The sequence below is a fragment of the Carassius auratus genome, unplaced genomic scaffold (assembly GCF_003368295.1).
Source record: "Carassius auratus strain Wakin unplaced genomic scaffold, ASM336829v1 scaf_tig00002951, whole genome shotgun sequence".
Lineage (NCBI taxonomy): Eukaryota > Metazoa > Chordata > Actinopteri > Cypriniformes > Cyprinidae > Carassius > Carassius auratus.
Window position 1 is genome coordinate 1105368 of NW_020523497.1, and position 13352 is coordinate 1118719.

The 13352-nt window shown below is 35.0% G+C and overlaps 1 protein-coding gene across 1 annotated transcript in view; it reads right to left on the reverse strand.

Annotated features, from left to right (window-relative positions):
* Positions 1 to 12778, reverse strand: part of LOC113070105 (E3 ubiquitin-protein ligase Siah2) — a 28223-nt gene extending 15445 nt beyond the window's left edge. Inside the window, exon 1 of the mRNA XM_026243294.1 lies at positions 12086 to 12778. Within this exon, the coding sequence (XP_026099079.1) occupies positions 12086 to 12526 (441 nt within the window). The 5' untranslated portion in view covers positions 12527 to 12778. The remainder of the gene's footprint in view (positions 1 to 12085) is intronic.
* Between the last annotated feature and the right edge of the window lie 574 nt (positions 12779 to 13352).

The following is a 13352-nucleotide window of genomic DNA, read 5'->3' on the forward strand; positions in this document are numbered from 1 at the left end:
TAATTAACCAATGCAATCATTTTATAGGTTGTTTTGATTATGAAATCAGCTCTGTATTTTAGACATTAAATATAATAGATTTAATTTGTGATATTTAAGCCTAGACATCCTTTACAAAAATAAGAAAATGTGTATTGGTGAAACAAAAGAAAGCAATTTTATTTAGATCCCCAAAACTGCCATCAATTGCTTCAACATACTCCTGGGTTTCCCGATATGGGGATGGGGGAAATCACAATTTTCTTTTTTTTTTGTAAAAAGTGTATAGGGTCACTACTATGGAAGGCATTTTCTGCCAAATTTAAATAAATAAATTAAATGATTAAAATGAAAATTAAAACCAGATTAACGATTTCATTACAGAAAACTGTACGCAAAATATGTGACAAAATTGAGAATTAAATTAAATGATTTCATTTTCACAGTTACATCCCTGTCAAATTGAAATATAAAATGCAATTGGTGATTTCACATTTGATTTTCAATACAGTCTCGAGGCAAGACTGCCAATATTAAAATGAAAAGCCAAACGTGAAAAATAAACTACAAATACAGTTTTTACAAAGCTCTTTATTAACGCTCACGCAATAATGGTGACACAATTCAAATTTAAATGTAAATTTTACTTTTCATTTTAACTCCTCTTTTATTTCAGTTTTCATTTTCGTTTTCATTTTCAAAGACAACCTGCATGCAAATTATATGTTAATGAGTAGGTGTGGCTCAATTACGCTGTTTCGTGGAGGAGCTCAAATGGCGGTTATGGCCAGTATAGCAGCAGAATTAAACCAGCTAGCAAACATTTCGGATGATGATGACTTCATTTTGCTACGAGTTGAATCTATATTGGATACACTTGGACATTTTGCAGCCGTCACAAAACTCCGATGTCGATCCTCGAGTTATAATAGTCTTAGTGAGGTTGTGCATTTTCCGGGGAGTCTCGTCGGCCAGTTTGGTAAAACTGGCAAAGATATTCACAGATTCGACTTTTCCGGATCAATAACTCGCGAGCAAAACGTTTTTGGTACACGAATTATGCCTCTTTTTACTCGTAGTGATGTAGTAAACGAGCTACAAGCGAGTTGGCCTGAAAACAAGCTTTCTTCCGCTCTGTACAAAATACGTTGATCTCAATTGCGCTGGCGTCTGAGAGACAAGTCCTAAGGGACCGTCTGCAAAGTGCGAAACGCGAAAAAGGTTACTAATAAAATACTCAACAACTTCACAGTAACACACTGTAGTATCACCAAATTCAGTTCACACATCACTGCTCTCCTGCTGCTTATACTACAATGTTGGTTTTAAAAATAGTTGCTTTTGCACAATTTTACGATTTTTTTTAATTATGAAAACGTCAACAACCTTACTGTAACACACTGTACTTTCACCAAATTCAGTTCACACATCAATGCTCTCCTACTGGTTATACTACAACACTCATTTCGAAAGTATTTGCTTTTGCAATTTTTTTATGATTTTTTTATTATTTAAAATAATTAATTACTTCACCTGTTATTGAACATAATAGTTAATAACTTTACTGTAACACACCGTACTTCCACCAAATTCAGTTCACACATCACTGCTCTACTGCTGTTTATACCACAACTTTGATTTTAAAAGGAATTACTTTGGCAGACTTTTGATGAATTTTTTTTAATTATGAACAATAGTTAATAAATGTACTGTAACACACTTTACTTCCACCAAATTCAGTTCACACATAACGGTTCTCCTACTGGTTATGCTACAACTTTAATTTTGAAAGTAATTGCGTTGGCACATTTTTATGATTTTTATTATGGAAAATAGTTAATAAAGTCACCATTATTGAACATAATAGTTAATAACTTTACTGTAACCCACTGTATTTCAACCAAATTCAGTTCACACATCACTGCTCTCCTGCTGGTTATACTACAACTTTCATTTTGAATGTAATTGCTTTGGCACATTTTTTTATGATTTTTTATGCAAAACAGTTAATAAATTTACTGTAACACTGTACTTTCACCAAATTCAGTTCACACATTACGGCTCTCCTGCTGGTTATACTACAGCACTTGTTTTGAATATAAAAACACTAATAAAAGTTTGATGAATATACAGTGCAGTAAAGTTATTAACTATTTTTAATAATTAAAAAAATCATAAAAAAAATTGTCAAAGCAATAATTTTCAATTTGAGTGTTGTAGTATAACCAGCAGGAGAGCAGTGATGTGTGATCTGATTTTAAAGAATGTACAGTGTGTTACAGTAAAGCTATTTACCTTTTTCTTAATAAAAAAAAAAAGCATGAAAATTGTGCCAAAGCAATTACTTTCAAAATGAAAGTTGTAGTATAACCAGCAGGAGAGCAGTGATGTGTGAACTGAATCAGATGAATGTACAGTGTGTTACATTAAAGTTATTAACTATTATGTTCCATAACGGTGAAGTTATTAATTATTTTTCATAATACAAAATGTGCAACATCATTTAATTTCAAAATGATTGTTGAAGAATAACCAGCAGGAGACCAGTGATGTATGAACTGAATTTGGTGAAAGTAGTGTGTTATAGTAAAGTTATTAACTGTTTTTCATAATAAAAAAAAAATCATATAAATGGTGCAAAAGCAACTATTTTCAATATAAGTGTTGTAGTATAACCAGTAGGAGAGCAGTGATGTGTGAACTGAATTTGGTGAAAGTACAGTGTGTTACAGTAACGTTATTGACGTTTTCATAATAAGAAAAATCGTAAAATTGTGCAAAAGCAACTATTTTTAAAACCAACATTGTAGTATAAGCAGCAGGAGAGCAGTGATGTGTGAACTGAATTTGGTGACACTACAGTGTGTTACTGTGAAGTTATTGAGTATTTTATTAGTAACCTTTTTCGCGTTTCGCACTTTGCAGACGGTCCCTTAGGACTTGTCTCTCATACGCCAGCGCATTGAGATCAACGTATTTTGTACAGAGCGGAAGAAAGCTTGTTTCAGGCAAACTCGCTTGTAGCTCGTTTACTACATCACTACGAGTAAAAAGAGGCATAATTCGTGTACCAAAAACGTTTTGCTCGCGAGTTATTGATCCGGAAAAGTCGAATCTGTGAATATCTTGCCAATTTTACCAAACTGGCCGACGAGACTCCCCGGAAAATGCACAACCTCACTAAGACTATTATAACTCGAGGATCGACATCGGAGTTTGTGACGGCTGCAAAATGTCCAAGTGTATCCAATATAGATTCAACTCGTAGCAAAATGAAGTCATCATCATCCGAAATGTTTGCTAGCTGGTTTAATTCTGCTGCTATACTGGCCATAACCGCCATTTGAGCTCCTCCACGAAACAGCGTAATTGAGCCACACCTACTCATTAACATATAATTTGCATGCAGGTTGTCTTTGAAAATGAAAACGAAAATGAAAACTGAAATAAAAGAGGAGTTAAAATGAAAAGTAAAATTTACATTTAAATTTGAATTGTGTCACCATTATTGCGTGAGCGTTAATAAAGAGCTTTGTAAAAACTGTATTTGTAGTTTATTTTTCACGTTTGGCTTTTCATTTTAATATTGGCAGTCTTGCCTCGAGACTGTATTGAAAATCAAATGTGAAATCACCAATTGCATTTTATATTTCAATTTGACAGGGATGTAACTGTGAAAATGAAATCATTTAATTTAATTCTCAATTTTGTCACATATTTTGCGTACAGTTTTCTGTAATGAAATCGTTAATCTGGTTTTAATTTTCATTTTAATCATTTAATTTATTTATTTAAATTTGGCAGAAAATGCCTTCCATACACTACTACCGAGGTAGGCCTATAATAGTGTAAATAATGCACAACAATAATTAAATATTTGATGACTCAATAAATTGCTCAGATTGGCACAGTATCATAGATAATGCAACGTGACAAAATATAATCTGCAAAAATTTAACGGACTTGAATGGCTTTACTGCAGATCAATTACTGTATGCAATGTAATATAGGTGGCACAGTCAATTGATGGTGGATGTGGTGAGTAGCGATCAAAATGCTCTTTCAGAAGACGTTTAAAACGATAGTTTGACAATATGGTTGAGATCGCGAATATGAGTCAGTGATGGTAAAATTGTCTGCTCATATTGAAACCTTCCAGGTTTGAAAGGGTAAAGGAATATGCCTTATTTTATTCCTTTGTAATTGTTATTAAAATTTCAGGAGAGTTTTATGCTATTGCAGCAGTTAGAGATCTATCCGTGTTACAGACCCAGTTCAATATAACTTCGACCTGATATGTAATGATTGGTGCAACATTAATGCATTTAAGGGTTAAACTTTTTTTTTTTTTTTTGCAGTTTAAAGTCTTAAAATGTCTTACATTTTACAAGATTAAGCCTTAAAAGTCAAATGGTCAACAATTTAGTTGATGAGGTCTTAATATTAAATTGTAATGTTATCTCATCTACACTGATCTCTAGAAAGTTGCCATTTGACTACAGATATTTTTTAATTTTTGTTTCTCGGCTATTAAAATTGCATCACCAAAAAAAAAAAAAAAAGAAGTTGCATTTGCATAAAGAATAGGGCAGCACGTACACCAATATTTGTTGTCTCTCCATTGAAACCTTACAAAATTTAACAACAAAATTGACTTGATATAACTGAGCCCAGCATTGCTCACTATTATTATCTCTGCAGGTGTGAATGTCCTGGGCAGAAGCAGGAGGTATTATGGTGCATTAAATGTTTACATACAACAATTGCCGTTTATCGACCAGATGGATCCTTGAAGTATAAAGAAGACCACATCGTACATTACCTCTGGTGAATGTAAAGATGCCATTAAAAGCATTCTGTATTAACCTTAATGCTTCACTAAGGTAATGCTTTCACGCCTTAATTTCTGTCGTGCTTTGCCCTCAGAAGATCATACAGAAGATCAATGTGCTGACCATGTCCTTTCTCAACACAACCTGCAAACACACACATGCAGTTTGTGTGTATGCAGCTGAAGAGGGGCAAGCGAGTCACCCTGTGAGGAACTCATCTGTGAAATTAATTACGGGCTGCTCAGTGCTCACATTCATTCCTCCAATGATGTGATGAAGGGGCTGCAGCTATTACTGGAGGGGGTGGAAACGCTGTGTGCTAAAACTCAGCACAGCTCATGTGTGAAAACTGCCAATTTTTCATTAATCCTTTCATTTCTTTAATTAATTGACAGTGAGTGCCTTGAGAGCTCTTTGCATGTGTGTGTGTAGGCTAAATTTGTATAATAGTGCATGTGACATATGTGTTTATACATTCATGGTTTATTAATAGCAGCACACTCAATATAAGAAAGAGGTAGGCCATGTGTATGCAGCAATACTTTGTGCATTGGTACCACTGAAACACATTTTACATGACACTTCTAAGAATGAGATATCACCATTATATAATAATTAAATGGCAGTAAAAGAGATATTCACAAAAACATATGTATTGTTTATATATATTATAAATACTAATTAGAAATAACAAACATTTCACAATATTTTAATATTTACTAAATTTAAATGTAAGGTTTTATATAAAAAAATCATTTAAATAAATTAATATAAATATAAATTAAATAATATATTATATTATATAAAAGTATAAATGTTTGTTTAAATAAAACCTAATTTTCAATAAATAAAAAAAGTGTACAATATATGTGAATATTTATTTCAATATTTACATTTTTGTAAAGAATTAATATAACTAATACACAAAGAATTTGTTAGTTATTTATAATGTGTTCATTTATTATTTAAATCTAAAAACAATAAGTCAGGGATTATTACATATTGACGATGACTTTCAATTAACATTTAATGATATATTAATATTTTACATATTTTTGTAAACATTTTATATAAAGGATACAAAGTATTGGTTAACATTTCTTTTAAATGTATAAATAAATATTAACAAATTTAATTTGAACAAATCTATAAATTAAAAACATTTATTGTAAAAACAGACTTTTTTTATTATTAATAAAGACTTTTTAACAAATTTACAAGGCTGTCAGTAGATTTTGGACCTGACACTTGAGGTTTTCAAAGGCACAGAGCTTTGTGTGTTGTGTACACAGATGATTGGAGGAGTGTTACACTCAGTGCTAATATCAATGCGATACATGCGCAGTGGCCAGGTGTCACCAGTTTTCGCCGCACTGGGATGCTCTCTCCTATAAACGGTGTATGGTGGGGATCATAACAAACTTCTAATTCGCCTTTGCACACCTCTATTCATAGTGACAGCAACTTGTGTCTTAAACCCACAGAACAAGCTGAAAATAGACTCACACATTAAAGCCTTAGGGGACTAAACATATCTATGTCTAATCTTGTTACGTATGCCAGCTGGACACAGCCACCCGCTGCCAGAGCCTGGCTTGTGAGGAAAGCAGATCAGTGACAGTTCTGAAGAACTGCTCCCTTCCTGCCAGACTCTCTGGGCCGTGCTCCAAACGGACATCCTACATGAGGTGTGCTACTAAGACAACTTCCATTTCCTTTCCCACTTCTCCCAAAGTGTGCGTTTCTTATAAACCAAATAAATAATTATTGGGAATGTAAAAAAAAAAAAAAAACGGATCCTATTTCAGGATCAACTCATGTATATTTGTCATACCTGTTGTATGCTAACAGGGAACTATTTCAGGTTTCAGGTTTAAGAAGGAGTCTGAAAAGTAACAGACCAAACTAATAGAGCGCAAATCGCCTATTCCAGTGGTTCCATAACTGAGGGATAGTTTATAATCAGCAGATTTTTGCAAAATAAACCTCTGCAGGGTGATAAAGACTAGGGCTGTGCGATTAATCGAAATCAATTTGAGTGTGCGCGATTTCTAAATCGCTTTATAGCACGGTTTTCCACGGCCCTGACCTCCCGCAGTATGTTAACTGAACCAATAAAGATGCAGCGCGTCTAAGTGGAGTGCGAGAACAGAGCAGACTGGGCATATGCCTAACTCCAGGTTCACACACACTGTCTGTGATGCGTAGCCTTTTTTTTCTTGAGCCCATGTTAATGGAACGGAAAGTTCACACTGCACGCGGTAAAAAGATGAGAACAGAAAAGGTTATAAATAGAAAGGTGCGAAAAGATTTAATATATTGCATGTGAGCACAGAGAGAGTTGTGAGTGCACAGGACACCAGTTGAGCAAGAGGAGACACGTTGTAAGGCAGCGTGTATCTGACCCTTATTCAGTTTATGATCTGAGCATGCGCAACTTGTTTTGTGAACAGAGCAAAGGAAATCTGCATGCGAGTGGATAGATTCGCGCTCTCGCATTATTTTAATGTGCTTTAGTGTTTCAATAATGCACTCTCGTTGCTGCTTCTGAACCGCGTACTGTATACGCACGGCAGATGGAGTACCTGTGAACCTTGGGCAATAAATATACTGGGCAAAACATATAACACCTGAGGCACCGCTACAGCGAGATCTATGACCAATACATGAAAAAAAAAAAAAAAAAAAAAAGATTCTCCATATGTCTAGACATTTTGTTTGACATCTTCGTGATTATTTTGACCTATGTCTGTTCTAGAGACATTTGATAAAGCTCTCATTGGTTTTCTTTTGGAAATATGTTTAAAATTTATACTAAATGCATTTATGACTGTAAAGCATGTCTGTGTGTGTCAAAACGTGATTAAAATCGAAATCGCAAAATTGATAAAGAAAAATGTTTTGTCCAATATTTTTGTCCATATCGCACAGCCCTAATAAAGACTACACCGTATAATTTTCCAGGTATCATGTGGCCACTTGGCCATGCAGCCCCAGTTTATATATTTAAAGAATTTGCCACTGATGATTCAAATGCGCAATTTAAGCAGTGTAAATCAGCACTTGTTGTTTATCATTTCTCCAATCAAAAATGCAGACATGGTTATATGTTTATTCGCGTAAACCCTTAAAATAACAGTATAAGTTAACGTATGTTCCGTACTATAAGGCACACCTTCAATGAATGGCTTATTTTAGAACTGTTTTCATATATAGGGTGCATCAGATTATAAGGTGCATAGAATAGAAGACACTGCAGTGAAACGTTTGACTGGGTTTACATTATGCATCCACTAGATGGAGCTGTGCTAAAGGGAATGTCAACATTTTGACAGAGCACCTTGATCCATATATAAGGTGCTCCGGATTATAAGGTGCACTGTCGTTTTTTGAGAAAATTAAAGGCTTTTAAGTGCACCTTATAGTGCAGAAAATACTGTACTATAATCAGTAATTATGTGCCCACTTGATGCTACAAATGCCTCGTTTGTAATGGTTTTACATTGGTTTTGTCCCGTCGTGCCGGGACACGGCATCACAGTATGGTAAGGGACGTAACATTTACGTCACACGATTGAGTAATTTCGCCAATCACAATGCACCGGATGGCTGTCCAATCGGAGTACACTTCGATTTTCAGACCGATGAGCTTTGTAAAAATGTATGCATTTCAGAAAGGCGGGGCATAGAGGAGCACCAATAAAATCATGTGTTTTTTAACCTTAAATCACACATTGCATTACATTATACAATACACAATAAACAAAATAATGCTTTTTAGCAATGTCATATGACCGCTTTAATTCTAATTAGGGCAGTCAAAAAAATTGTTTAATTTCAAATATGTCGAATTTAAACTAAAAATTCACATTCGAATGCAAAAACTTTTTTAAAGAAATAAATCACAATATTTCTTCCATGTTTTAATTTTAATAGCAAATCCCCTTTATTTACCAAAAATAAAATGTGTTTAAATTTCATAAATTAAAAGACAAATTAAATTTGGGTGAAACGTGTTTACTGTTTTTCATAATTCTATAACTTGTAGAAAAACTTTAAACACAATTGTAAATAAGTATAAAGAATGGCACTGGTTTCATTTTTAGTGCTAAAAAGTTTTTTTTTTTTTTATTAGCATAATTTTGTGTTTTGCTTTGGTACCGAAATTGGTACCGAGAACCGTGGATTTTCACTGGTATTGGTACCGAATACTGAAACTATGCATGCACACATGACATTGTTTTATTTATAGTTGTTTAAGCAACTTAATTATAATTGGTTTATTAACATTTTTTTTAATATTATTCACTTAACAGTCATGTATTCTAATGCTTGTATTAAACGTGCATTAATAATATTTTGCGGAATCAGGAGAGAAGCAAAAAGCTTCTCTCTTCACCCTAACTTAAATTATGCTTTTTAAATTTGAATATAATTCCAATATAATTCATAAATGTTTCAAAACTGTATCACCCCCCCAAAAAAAAAAAACTAGACAGTATATGATGTCTTTAAAGAGCAAAGTTGCGGTCACCTGTGGAGTGCAGCATATGGCACAGTCCCAGAATGATTGTTTTCACAACATCCCTCCACAAAAACTGAGGTCCCATACACTTTAATGCTGTTGGTACAGTGCATCGAATAACTAGCTGACAAAGCCCTTTGCTAAAACAACAGCGGATCCAGCTTTACATTCACTACAAACATTGAGGGCTGTTTTTCTTTACTGATGGCTGGTAACACTCTAGAGACTGCACTACATCACGTACCAGTCACGTCCTGATTACAGTAACTGTAAAGGAGGAAACTTTACCCTAGGAAATAATAGTAGTGATCAGCTTTCACAGGCCAGTGATAACAGAGAATACAACTTTAATGTACTGATGATGCAATCAAGGTGTTTCAGGTCAGTCAAACTAAAAGAAAGAAAACTTAACCCAAACTGCCCAAAAAGTGTAAACTCAAATGTAAACTGAAATTAATGTAACAGCATTGTCAAGAGACATCTTTAGTTTAGACAGATCTTTCTAATGCAATCTAATTTATCAAATAATGATCACAATCAAGATATATTAGGCTTTAATAAGACGTTTAAACCAAGCAATCACACTTATTTGCACTTTCAGTTTGCTCCAGTAAAAATATGACTGATCCTTGTTTGACAATATTTCAGCAATCACAGTGTGTGTGTTTTTTTATCAGCTGTTTAGAATCAGAAACACAAATTTTGGAATTGTGAATGAAACACTTTTGACACGATTCAGTTCCCCTAGTTAATAAATGGTGACATTTTGTTGATTTCGCATTGTGTTCTGCGAAATCAACAAAATGTCACCATTTATTAAAGGGGGTCATATGATGCTTTTTTAAAGATCATTATTTGGCGTATTTGGTGTAATAGAATATGTTGACATGCTTTAATATATATATATATATAAAAAAAAAAAAGGATTCTCAAATACTGTACATTATTGTAGGTCCTCTATGTCCCGCCTCTCTCAAACGTGTAGTTTTCTACAAAGTCCCTCCTTCCACAAGCACAGTATGCTCTGATTGGCCAACTGACCCAGTGCTTTGTGATTGGCCGATTACTGCAAGCACACATTGGAAATATAACCCCCTTTTCCATAATCGCGAGCTTCTTCTTTCAAAATAAATGTAAAGACAGTTAATAATGACCTTAGATTTACCTTCAGTTCAAGCTGGAAAGAGGAACAGAGTCACATGACAGACACAGTGATGAAGCTCATATGTGTTTGCAGTACATAAGCCACTTATGGTTAATAAAACAGCTGACTCCACTCTCTCTCACACATACACGCAAAACTCAGCATTTGATCTCAAGTTGAAACTTGAAACTCAGCAATCAGTCAATAGCAAATCCTTATACTAATAACATACTTACAGTAGCTGATTCAAAAGCACCAGATTGTCGTAGCAAAGTCAAAATCACCTCCTCTCCTAGGTTCACATAACTTTGCTGTTCTGTTGTAAGTAATCTTAAAGATTCCTAGATGCATCTACTTTTGGGACGCCAAATAACGTGCTTTTGCCTAGATGCAGCATCCCCCTGACATGGCTGCTTCTACACTAACTTCGGTTACTGAAGCCATGCCTTCTTTCTTTGCGTGAACATTTGTGATTTGTAAATATGATATACTTATTATAAAATGACATTGCAAATTTTCCACAATATTCTAAAAATTAACACCACATAAATCAGTCATTTTGACTGCAAAAAAACTAAAACAAAGCTAATTGTGACATTACTGAAAATTGTTCAGAAAAATTTATCAGATTTGCAAAAAAAGGTTTGTGATTTAGTTTGATTCATTCGGACAGTTCACTCATGCAGTGAATCGTTTGTAGTGGTTTCTCACACTGAAATAGTAACAGGATATTTTATAAGCTGCAAAATAAAGGTCACTTGGTTAGATTGATAAAGTCCTTAGCCAAATAAAAAAGAGAGTATGAGGGATATAGAGTCTTAACAATGACAGGCACTATATATAATCACTGTTAACTTAAATCCATAAATGTAAAATAATAATATTCAAATATTTTTTGATGGAGGTGCCTGTAAAAATATGCCTCTATTTTAAAGCTGAAGTGTGCCATTTCTGCACCTCTAATATGACCAAATGGAATTACAAAAATAAGGATTGTTCTCAAACAGGTTTCCAAAGCACTTCTCTTCGGCCTCACTAGCTGCAATTGGTTGGACAAACTCATAAGCAAGCTCACAAAACAATGCCATTGGCCGAGACAATGTAGAGACGCTGGAGATGATCGGATATTTAAAAATATAGTATTGATTTTGCCGTGATATTTTCATACAAATGACTAAATATTATGCTGTGATTGAGGAAAGTATTTAAAGAAGTGAAGTCTGCACACTGAGAACTACTGCTCCACTACTATTCTAAGTGTGCAGACTTCACTTCTTTATTTGATTATATTATTCAGTTGTCTTGCACCTGCATCCTATTTGGATGTTTGGGATGTGCACACCATTTTTGTGTTATTGAGGAAAGTATTTAACACGGAATCTATACACACTTCAGCTGGATGTTTCACTGGAAATATAAAAGGAGACTTAAAAATATGAATGAAGCAGATGTGCTGCATCTTTCCTTGATGCAACATACACCTGTGGCATCTGAGCTTTAGTTACACGATATGACCACACATCCTAAACTCATGTCATCATACTGAACTGAATGAAACAATGTTGCAGGCAACTTTGGATTGGTTATGACAGCAGTTGTTCTTACCTTACACGGAAACGGCAGAGTAGATGCAACTTTTTCCATTGCCAAGTTCCTTATGCTCGGCGTGAGAGGGCCGCGACAAGTTGGACAACAGCTGAGTTTTTGCCGACATTGGTTACACACCAGATGCCCAGCCTGGCACTGCAAGATCGGAGGCAGCACATAGTCGAAACACACCGGGCACTCAAACAGCGCTGTCAGCTCTGCTGACTGTCCCGGTAGGGCAGTGGCTGGAAGGGATACAGCGGCCGCGGTTACCGTACCAGAGCCCGCGACAGAGCCGGATACCCCAACGGCGGCTGCTGCGGCCGCGGCGGCAGCAGCAGCAGCTGCGGCGGCTGCAGCAGAGGCGGTTGCTCCTCCAGAACCTCCATGCTTACTTCCTCCTGCTTTACCAGCCCCGAGTCCTCCTGCCGCACCACCCGCAGAGGACGGACGGCTCATGGCGAGGAGTAGATCTCAAATGGTGTAAAGCCCAGACAAGTTCAAGCCCGAGAACCCCACCGTATACCCCCGACTGGAGACAGACTCGGTTCCGAACAGCCTCCAGTCCCCCACGGATGCAACATGGCCGCCATAGTTTGAGAGCGAGTAACGATCCTATTGGATGAAGGTTCTTTGATTGACACTCTTCTCAGCCAATCAGAGAACCGCGTTTGATGTCTACGTGAGAGGTGCTGGAACATGTAGTAGTAATTACGTGAGTGATAATAACAAATTGGGTAATGCATAGTCATTCTTTTAATTTATTGAACAAGATATTCAAAAGATAAATAATTCTGCTATTCAAATGTGCGACGAAGATATTTCTGTAAATGAAGTACATCACTGCATTAACAAACAAACTCAGTCATCTAGATCAGATTCCAACAGGATAGGCTATGCACAAAAACGGATTTGAACTGACAGTCTGAGCAAGGCTTAAATCACCTGGGAATGATTGTTTAACTGGTGAATATTATGAATATCTATTTTTTGTTAGCAGTATTTAGAGAATACGACAAGGTTATATACCCAATTAATTGGTTTGCTAACTTAATACTGCTGATTATGTATTTAATAAATGGATAAAGAACTACCTTAAATCTAAATGCAAAATTTGGAATATCATCCTTTATACAGTCTATGATAACATCCCTGAGTACATTTTTGATAAATTAAGGGGGCTAGAATTTTTATTTATTATTATTAATTATTTATTTGGATTTATTATTATTATTATTAATATTTATTATTACTATTTATTTATTTTTAATTTTGTTCCAGTAAA